At 58.8% G+C, this 8,807-nt stretch overlaps 1 protein-coding gene across 2 annotated transcripts in view; it reads right to left on the bottom strand.

Annotated features, from left to right (window-relative positions):
- Tpcn1 (two pore segment channel 1) overlaps positions 1–8,723 on the bottom strand; it is a 54,063-nt gene extending 45,340 nt beyond the window's left edge. The window contains exons 1-2 of one of the 2 annotated variants that reach the window (XM_047560413.1): positions 8,580–8,723; positions 5,521–5,745 (exon numbers count right to left, since the gene is read on the bottom strand). In XM_047560413.1, coding sequence (XP_047416369.1) covers positions 5,521–5,632 — 112 coding nt within the window. In that variant the 5' untranslated portion in view covers positions 5,633–5,745; positions 8,580–8,723. Of the gene's footprint in view, positions 1–5,520; positions 5,746–8,548 lie in introns of both variants that reach the window. The other variant, XM_047560412.1, reaches the window with a different exon arrangement.
- Positions 8,724–8,807: the final 84 nt, after the last annotated feature.

An 8,807-nucleotide genomic window follows, 5' to 3' on the forward strand; every position in this document is an offset into this window, starting at 1 on the left:
AAGAGCAGGCCTTGCACGAATACGGGCGTAATTTTAAAAAAGGAGAAAGCTAGAAACCAGCCTCCACGGAGCGCCCCTGCACGCCTGCCTCCGCACAGCCTCACCGCTGGCGGGGCACCGGCTAAGGGCCTCGCTCTGGAATCAGAAGACACGGGCGGCGCTACCCCGATGTCCTCCTCTGCAGGAGGACCTGAGGGCCCCTCCCAGGGACGCGTGGAAGGCCAAGTGCAGCGAACACCAGCAGAGCTTCCACACCGCCTGGCCCCAGCAGGGGCTCGCCAGCCAGGGTCACTGTGGCCACCACTCCCTGGCTCAGAGTGGGGTGGGCAACCTGGGAGCCCCGTGGCCCTGGCCGGTCCTTGCTTCTGCTCTGGGCTGTGGTGCTCTAATCTGGAGCAGCCCTGGGAGGACCCTGCCCCCAGGTGCCATGGGAGGCACCTCCAAGCCCTCAGTGTCCCTTCCCGACGCAGAGGCTGGGCTGTTGACAGTTCTGGCTCATGAAGCGCTTTCAGAGCGCACGAACTCAGTCCTCCCGGGCGATCTTGAAGTGCCAGCTGCCGTGACGGCCGTGTGCACCGGCAGCCTCCTGTGCGCAGAGGGGAGAGATGGCATTCGTGGCAGGGGAGCCCAGGGCAACAGACAGGACCCCCCAGGAAGCACGGAGGGCTGTGGAAGTGAGAGACGTCAAGCCTCTGGGGCAGTGTCCCAGCTCCCATGCTGGGCACTGGCTCAAGCCTCTGGGGCAGGGTCCCAGCTCGCATGCCGGGCACTCGCTCAAGCCTCTGGGGCAGGGTCCCAGCTTGCATGCTGGGCGCTCGCCCTTCTAACCGATGCTGCCGACCGTCTGGCGATACCCAGTTTCTTCCCTGGCAAGGCCCTAAAAACGCCAGGGGGGCGACTCCAGTGCAGCCACATGCCCACCTCCACGGGAGGCAGAGAAAATCTAACTGCTGCTTGGTCTCCAGCTGTCCTGCTGCCCCTGCTCCGGAGGGGTGGCAGCCACCTTGGGTCACAAGTCAGGCAGAAAGGACTGACGTCTGGGCCTGGGTTCAGTCGCCCTGCTCATGGAAGGCCTTCGGAGCAGCGGCCATGATCTTAGGCCTCTGAAGGCCAAGAGCTGACCACGTGATCCCAACCCCAGCGCCAGCAGCCTGCCTGGCTGAGGCCACCTGAGCCCACGCTACAGATGTGGAGCCTGAGGCTTGAGAACCGTCTCTACCTGGCTAGGACGGGGAGCCCGGAGCCCGTCTCCAGAACCCACATCCTCAACCGCTCCGTCAACAGCATCACGAGTCCCTCGGGCACCGGCCCTTTCACCAGCACCTTGGGGAGGCCGAGTCAGAGCAGGAGCCACGGGTCAGACTGGAGGGAGCCGGCCTGGCTCGCCACCCTCTGGAGGGGACCCACCGCATCCACCCGCTCTTCTCCCCACATCTGCTGAGCCCAACAGCTCTGGCCAGCCTTGAGCCAGCCTTGACCCAGCCCTGACCCAGCCTTGACCCAGCCCTGACCCAGCCTTGAGCCAGCCTTGACCCAGCCCTGACCCAGCCTTGACCCAGCCCTGACCCAGCCTTGAGCCAGCCTTGACCCAGCCTTGAGCCAGCCTTGACCCAGCCCTGACCCAGCCTTGACCCAGCCCTGACCCAGCCCTGAGCCAGCCTTGAGCCAGCCTTGAGCCAGCCTTGAGCCAGCCTTGAGCCAGCCTTGAGCCAGCCCTGACCCAGCCCTGACCCAGCCCTGACCCAGCCTTGGGCCCACTGGCTCTGCTCCAGGAATTCTGGAAGAGGAGCCGGGGGTCACATGCAGACTCCTGCCAGAGGGCAGCGACCCCCCCGCAGACACTGCCCAGTATCCTAGGCAACACCCAATGGCACCCCAGGTGTCCAGTGGAGCAGGGTGGTGGACGCGGGGAGCTCCCTGCTCTGTCGCCGTGGCCTTATCCCTGAATGGCGTGTCACCTGGAAACCAGGAACAACCCAGAACCACGAGAGCCAGCACCCTGCCCCAGCCCAGCCACCGCCTAACCCCTAGCCCCTTCCTCATCCAGGGAAGGCATGGGCTACAGGACAGGCCATCTCAGGGCGGCTGGGTCGATGGCACAGGCTGGGCATGACCAGAATTTCCCTGGCAAACCCCCGCAGGGCCCACCAGCCCGCCAAGGATCCAGGTGATGCGGCTGTGGACCGCGGCTGTCTCTGAGCCGCCTGCCGAATGCCAGGGCCAGGACGGCTGCGCGGTCGCTCCCGACTTCCGGCTCTAAACGGCCCTGCTCCCACCGGCCTCCAGTATCAACCCGCCGCCACGGCCCCTGCGAGTCGCCCGGGAGCAGCCGCTTGAACAGCCCAGGGGTGTGTACACCTCGGGCCAAACCCCAACCTGTCCCCAGGATGAGGAAATGCACGCGTCCACTTTCCTCAAGGGAGAAGTCACGGGCGAGACTGGACTCCTGGGACCTGCATCTGACAGTGTCATGGGCTCAACCGTGTCCCCTCAGCCCCCAAGCTCCAGCACCTCAGGATGAGGCTGCATCTGGAGGCTGGTCCCAGGGAGGTCAGGAGGTGCGACGAGGTCACACGGGCCGCTCTGACCACCACGACCGAGTCCTTATCAGAAGACAGACACAGACGGGCCGAGGACTCAGCAAGAACCAGGCTTCTGGAGAAACCAACCCTGCGCCTCCGGGACCTCGGGCTTCAGCCTCCAGACCGCAGGGAAACATGTCTGTCGTCGCGCCCCTCGTTGGGGGTACCCGGAGGCCCCTGGGCAGCCTGAGCAGGAGCAGGCAGGTGTGTGCCTGGAAGTCCTCACAGTCACAGCAGGACAAACGCCCAGGTGGACCTGGGCTCACACCGTGGGGGTCCGCTGGTTCTCATGACCCGTGCCACGGTGTCCCATCCCAGGGACGGCCTCTGTCCTCAGGACCTCGAGGTTCAGTCGTGGACTGCTGATGCTGGGGTCCGAGGAGACGGGGCCTGCGGGTTAGGAGAGGAGGCAGGAGCGGGGCTGCCCCTCTGACCCAGGTCCCCCGCAGCCCAAGCCCAGCAAGCCAGCTCCTCAGGCTGACCGAGCAGAAGCAGGCGCCGTAGGTGCTGAGCTGCGAGATCCAGAGATGCGGGGCCCTGCAGGTGACCGACGGCTAGGCAGCAATCGCCACAGGGCGGGCTGCTCGGGACAGCAAGGCAGGAAAGGGCCCTGAGTGACCGGCTCTGCCGGGAAGGGGAGGGAGCTCAGGCGCGGCTTCAAAGACCCTCCAAGACATGAGGCCCTCCGAGACAGGACCGGAGCGGCAGCTGTAAGGCATTCCAGACGACTCCCGGCCCCAGCGAGGAGCAGGGCTTTAAGAAGGCAGTGTGACATCATGGGGCAGGGCAGGAAACGGCCAGGCAAGGGGGCGGTGAACACACAAGGACCCACAGGCCAGCGGGAGAGCCTGGCTGCATCCTGTAGGGTGGGAAGGTCCTGATGAGCTTCCAGACAGGGAGATGGCCAGGCTGCCTCTGCTTCGGACTGAGCGTCCAGAGAGCGGGACGCGGGCCAGGCGGAAGGCCAGGGCCAAGTCAGGCGAGGCAACAAGGCCCTCACCAGGAAGAGCCGGCCTCCTGGCAAGTCTGTCCCTGGGGAAGCCCCGCCCTTCACCAGTCAGGCCCAGGGGCAAAGCCCACGGCTCTTAGGCTTTAGCAAATGACCCAGAAAGAGAGAGAGGGGAAACTGAGGCTCTAATGCACCGCAGAAATGCCACGTCCCAGAGGTTGGGATCTTTCCGTGTTCTTGAGAAACAAATCAAACAAGCCGCCAACCTCAGCACGGCAACAACAGCCCGCCGTGGCCCCCACTGTCTCGCTGGCCTACTTCCCCTCATCGAGCTCCGACCCCAGTTCAAAGTCTGAGCTCCACGGGGAACTGGGTTGATCTTCCCATTTTGATCCCGCAGGACAGCTGGACGCGACTGCAGGCCCCAGCCCCCGCATGCCCCCACCTTCCAGTCCACTCCCTGGTGCAGGGACGGCCTCCCTGGCCAGAAGGTGTCCCCGCTGAGGCCAAGTCGGTGCCACGACCAGGAGGCATGGCTGCTTCCAACCGGACGTGCCTGGACAAGTTACCTCGTCCCCTCCTCCAGAGCTCACAGAGAGATGACAGCAATGACCACCTGAGATTATCTGATGAGATGACATTTACAGATGCTAAGAGCCCAGCACCTACTACACCCTGGGTTTGACCCCCAGGCTGGTAGAGCATATGTACGAATTTTTAAAAATTTTTTTAAAGAAAGGCTAAAGATTTGCACTCACATTTATTAAAAGCTTATGAAGAAAAAAAGAAGAAAAGGATTGGAAGGAGCAGGAAGAGGAGGAGGAATGGGGGGAGAAGGGAAGAAACCCAAGTCAGACGGTCCGAAGTTCACATCTCTGCTCAACCACTCGCCAGCTCCGGGGCCTCGGCAAAGTTACTTGACTTCCCTGAGCCCTGGCTTCCAACTCCTAGAACAGCGCTAACACTGCACCCAGCGAGCGGATCTTAGGGAGAAAACAGCCAAAAGCCAGAAATCGCAGCCACTGCTTTCTTGGACCAGGTGGTGCTGACGGGGATCTGGGGTCTGTTCTGACCCTCCTGGAGAGGCCAGCTGCGCCACCCCAAATGGGGGTGACCGTGCTGCAGCAAAGAGAGGCCTGTTCCCGGGGTTAGGACTCTGCTCTCCTTCCCTTCCCAGGGGTGGCTGAGCTCCCGCCACCCAGCTGCATCTTCTCTGGACAAAGGAGATGGGACAGCCAGCTCGTGCCACCCTGGTTGCAAGTGGGAACAAGGGCAGACGGTCTCCGCTGGCTCAGGAGGCCCTGACGTCTGAGGACCTCCAGGAAAGGCTGGTTATTTTAAGCCTCCCTGGAGCCCACGGCCTGCGCAGACAAAACAGATGCCTTCGGGACCAGGACCAGAAAGGATTTTAAGGCCTCTCGTTCTGCCAGACACTCACTTAAAATTTTAAAAATTTAAAGCTCGCCACCTCTCTGGGGTTCACTTTGCACTAGGCTTTGGTTCAGAGGAAGACAAAGCAAAACCCCAAACCCTCAGATCAATGGATGGTGACCGACGCTCGTCCCCCGCACCCGGCCCTGGCAACGTGGGGACTGAGACGGAGCCGAGAGAAGCAGTCAGGGCCGCTCTCCTGCCAACAGTTCCAGATTGGGACAGACGGAGGCTGGTGTCGAGATCTGCTTCTTTTCTTAACAAGGAGTGGGGCAGGGAAGCTGGCCAAGGAGCAGGTTTGCCCAAGGTCCCCGCCAAGCACCCAGGGACAAAAAGCCAGGGCGCGTCAGGTGTCAGGCAGGGGCGACTGAAGCCCACCAGCCTCCAGGAGGCACACAGACCCCCAGCCATGGACAAAGGTGGGGGTGTGGCCTCGGAAGCCTCAGCCCTGGGGCCAGGTGACAGGGCACCTGCCCGTCCTGGCAGACCAAAGCTCACGTCACCCGTCACCCCGACACCCAGGAGCCGCGGTCCCCGCCGCCCGGAGCCTGGTCTTACGTTTGCAGGGCAGCTCCTCTTGGCCCAGGTGGTCAGTCGGAGCCGGCGGAGCAGCACCGCCCTCGTCCAAGGTCAGGATGAGGGGCACGTCATCCTCTAGACTCACAGCCATGACCTCCTCGCCCGCAGTCCTCAGGAGGCAGCGTCCAGGGCTTTACACTGTCGCTCTTTCAAAGCCACTGGCCCGAAGGTGCTTCTCAGACACTCCTCCATCAGAGGCATCTCCTGGGTGTGCAGGATAAGAAAAGAGGATGATTAAAACACAGCCAGAGCTGACGAACGCGTCCTGGGTCTCCGTGTGGGGACGGCGGCACGACCCTGGGGCTACGCACAAAACCCCGCCTCTCGTAGACTCGTAAATGGGGAGGTGCGTTCGGTACATGAACTATTACCTCATTTTAAAATTAGTAGAGAAAGTATAATCGCTTTCCGATGTGGGGAAGAGCAGCCGCGAGAATAAAAACAGAAGTTAGGGGAATTACATCTGGAGAGTGAGATTAAGGCTGATCCGTTCCACCTCCACCCTGCTTCACACTTGGCTGGGTGTGAGTTTTGTAAAGATTTTGAAGACAAAAAAAAAAAAAAAAAAAAAAAATACTTAGTACTTAATACTTGTAGAGTATATTCTGTGTACTAGGGAGTCTACCAGCAATTTATAAGTAAAAGCCAACTGAAACCTCATCATCACCCCAAGAATAGGTACAATTATTATGCCAGTTGCAGAAGGGCACAGAGGGGTTAAGTAACGTGTCTAAGAATACACAGCGAGAAAGCCACGCTTTGAACCCACAACCTGACCTGAGGCCTGTATTCCCAGGAGGCTACAATGACCAGTGAAAAGTTAGCACAACGGGTCATCTACAGTTGCCTTTATCTTTTTTCCTTTTTTTTTTTTTCTTTTAATTAACAACTTCCACCTTGGCTTTGTTCAGCAGCCTCTGAGGCACGCACACACACTCCCAAGATCATCTCGACTATGGTGGTAAACAGCACACCTCATTCTCAGACAGGCACTGTGCTCCTGAGGGTTAGGTGTTAGAGGAGGAAAGAAAAGGGAGGAGTAATATTTTTCTAAATGATGTCCATATCATTCAGCGGAAGTGCTCATCCCTAACTCCCAACTCAAAACACTCAGAACTGGCCTGTTAGAGTTTCTATTTATACATCCCCATTTCCGCTTAGGAGGGCCAAAAGAAATGCCAAGACTCAGCAGATCCGTCTAAAGACCTTTGAACTTGAAAACAGCAGCAGGATCCTTGCTCAGACTGTGGCCTCTGAGTTCAAACCACTTGGCCTCCAAAGGGCCCACCGAAGGGCAACTGGGCAATTTTCTTTAATGAATCATCCAAATAACTCCAAGCAGATCCCTGTGCATCACAGGGGAACAGCACATCCTTCTAAAACAGGGTAGCAGAAGTAGACCACTCAGCCTGTAGCTCCCTGCCCGGAAGACTTCCTGTGACAAGATTTTTAAAAGTTTCCCCAGATCTGCGGGTTGTGTGCTTTTAAATCTCACTCAAGGGAGGCAGAAGGGGAAATCCCGGATGAGACCCGACCTAGTATTAGGCTGTCTTAAGAATCAGGCTTCATTTTGGCTTGGTTCAACATTTCTTTTATCTTTTTTTCTTTCTGGTGCAGGGCTAAGCACATGTTCTACCACTGAGCTACATCTTCAGTCTCTGGTTTAACTCATGTATATATATAAAGGTATTGTGTTATATATGTCGTAGATGAACACAATACCTTTGATTTATTTTTATGTGGTGCTGAGGATCAAACCCAGTGCCTCACATGTGCTAGGCAAACACTCTACCACTGAGCCACAACCCCAGTTCCTCTGGCTTAACTTTTTACCAAGCATATTCTCAAACAAAAGTAGAGACTATATAAAGGGACTTCCTTGTAGACATTACTCAGCTTTGATAATTATCTCTCCAGTATTTACTTTGAAGACAGGAGACTATTAACCCTCCAAGAAGAGGTTTCTGAACTTTGTCATTAGTATCATGACAGCTAGTGGTGTTTATGTTCTAGCTGTTTAAAACATGCATGTGGTGGCTTAGCTCAATGTCTCTCAGCTGGGGTGATCTGGGCCCAGGGAACACTAACAAGGTCTGGAGACATTTGGGTTGGCATAAATTGGGAGTGCTTGCTAGTAAGCAGAGGCCAGGGTGCCACTAAGCATCCTACGATGCACAGCTGAGACCCCACGCACCCATAAAAAGAACTATGTGGCTCAAAATGTGGAGAGAACTGCTGTTGACCAATTCTATCTCAGCTAACATCCCCACTTTACAGATGAGGAAACTGAGTCTTAGGTGGGTCAACTTGCCCCTCCTAAGTAATTAGCAAGAAAAGTCACAGCAGCCAGATTTCAATTCAGGCAGTTTGAATTCAGGGATCCTCCCTGCTCAAACATTGCCGTTTACTCCCAGAACCAGTTCCCCAACTGGAATTCAAAACCCATCATTTTGCAGAGAGAAAAATGAGGTCCAGAGAGGGGAAGGGAATGGCCCAAGGTCACACAGTGCACTGGCAGAGCTGCAACTCAGGACTCCCGAGTGCTAGCCCACTGCTCCTTCCGCAGGCTCTGACTCTCCCTCTACAGAGGACCCGGAAGGTCACCCCTGGGGAAAGGTCCAGGGGACACTGAGCTGGCCAACATCGTCCGTCCGCTGGGGCAGCTTGCCCCGGACACGAGTCCCCCGTGGGGTCACCTGAGGACTGCGGGGAGGTGAGAGGGCTGAGAAGGGAAGAGGCAGGAGCGCCCGCGCCAGCGCGAGGTGCTCCCGGCTCTCACGGGGGTCCCCACGCGGGGGTCGCCCTAGGAAGCCGGGGGCGACAGGGGTGCAAAGCGCCAGCCCGGGAAGGAGGGAAGCAGCACGGCGGCGACTTCCCCGAGTCCCCGTGAGTCCACCCCGTCCACCACCCACACCCGGTGCTCAGCCGCGACCCCTACTCCGGCACCCTCTGACCCCCGACCCCTGCCCTCTCCCTCGGGGCGCCCTCGCACCCCCTGGATTCTTACACGCGCCGCCCCAGGAACCCGGACTGCGCACCGGCATCTGCACCGCGCAGCCCAGTCCGCCGCCGCCAAAGCCCCGAGCCCGGAGCTCTTGCAGCCGCCACAGCCACCGCCACTTGAGCCGCTGCCACCACAGCAGCTGCGCCAGCTCTCCGATTCGCCGCCTACCGTCCCTCAACCCCGCCGGCCCGCCCCGTTTCCCTTCCGCCGCGGCCTATTGGCCACCCGGGCTGCCCAGTGAGCTCTGATTGGTCAAGTCTCA

The sequence above is a fragment of the Sciurus carolinensis genome, chromosome 8 (assembly GCF_902686445.1).
Source record: "Sciurus carolinensis chromosome 8, mSciCar1.2, whole genome shotgun sequence".
Taxonomy (NCBI): Eukaryota; Metazoa; Chordata; class Mammalia; order Rodentia; family Sciuridae; genus Sciurus; species Sciurus carolinensis.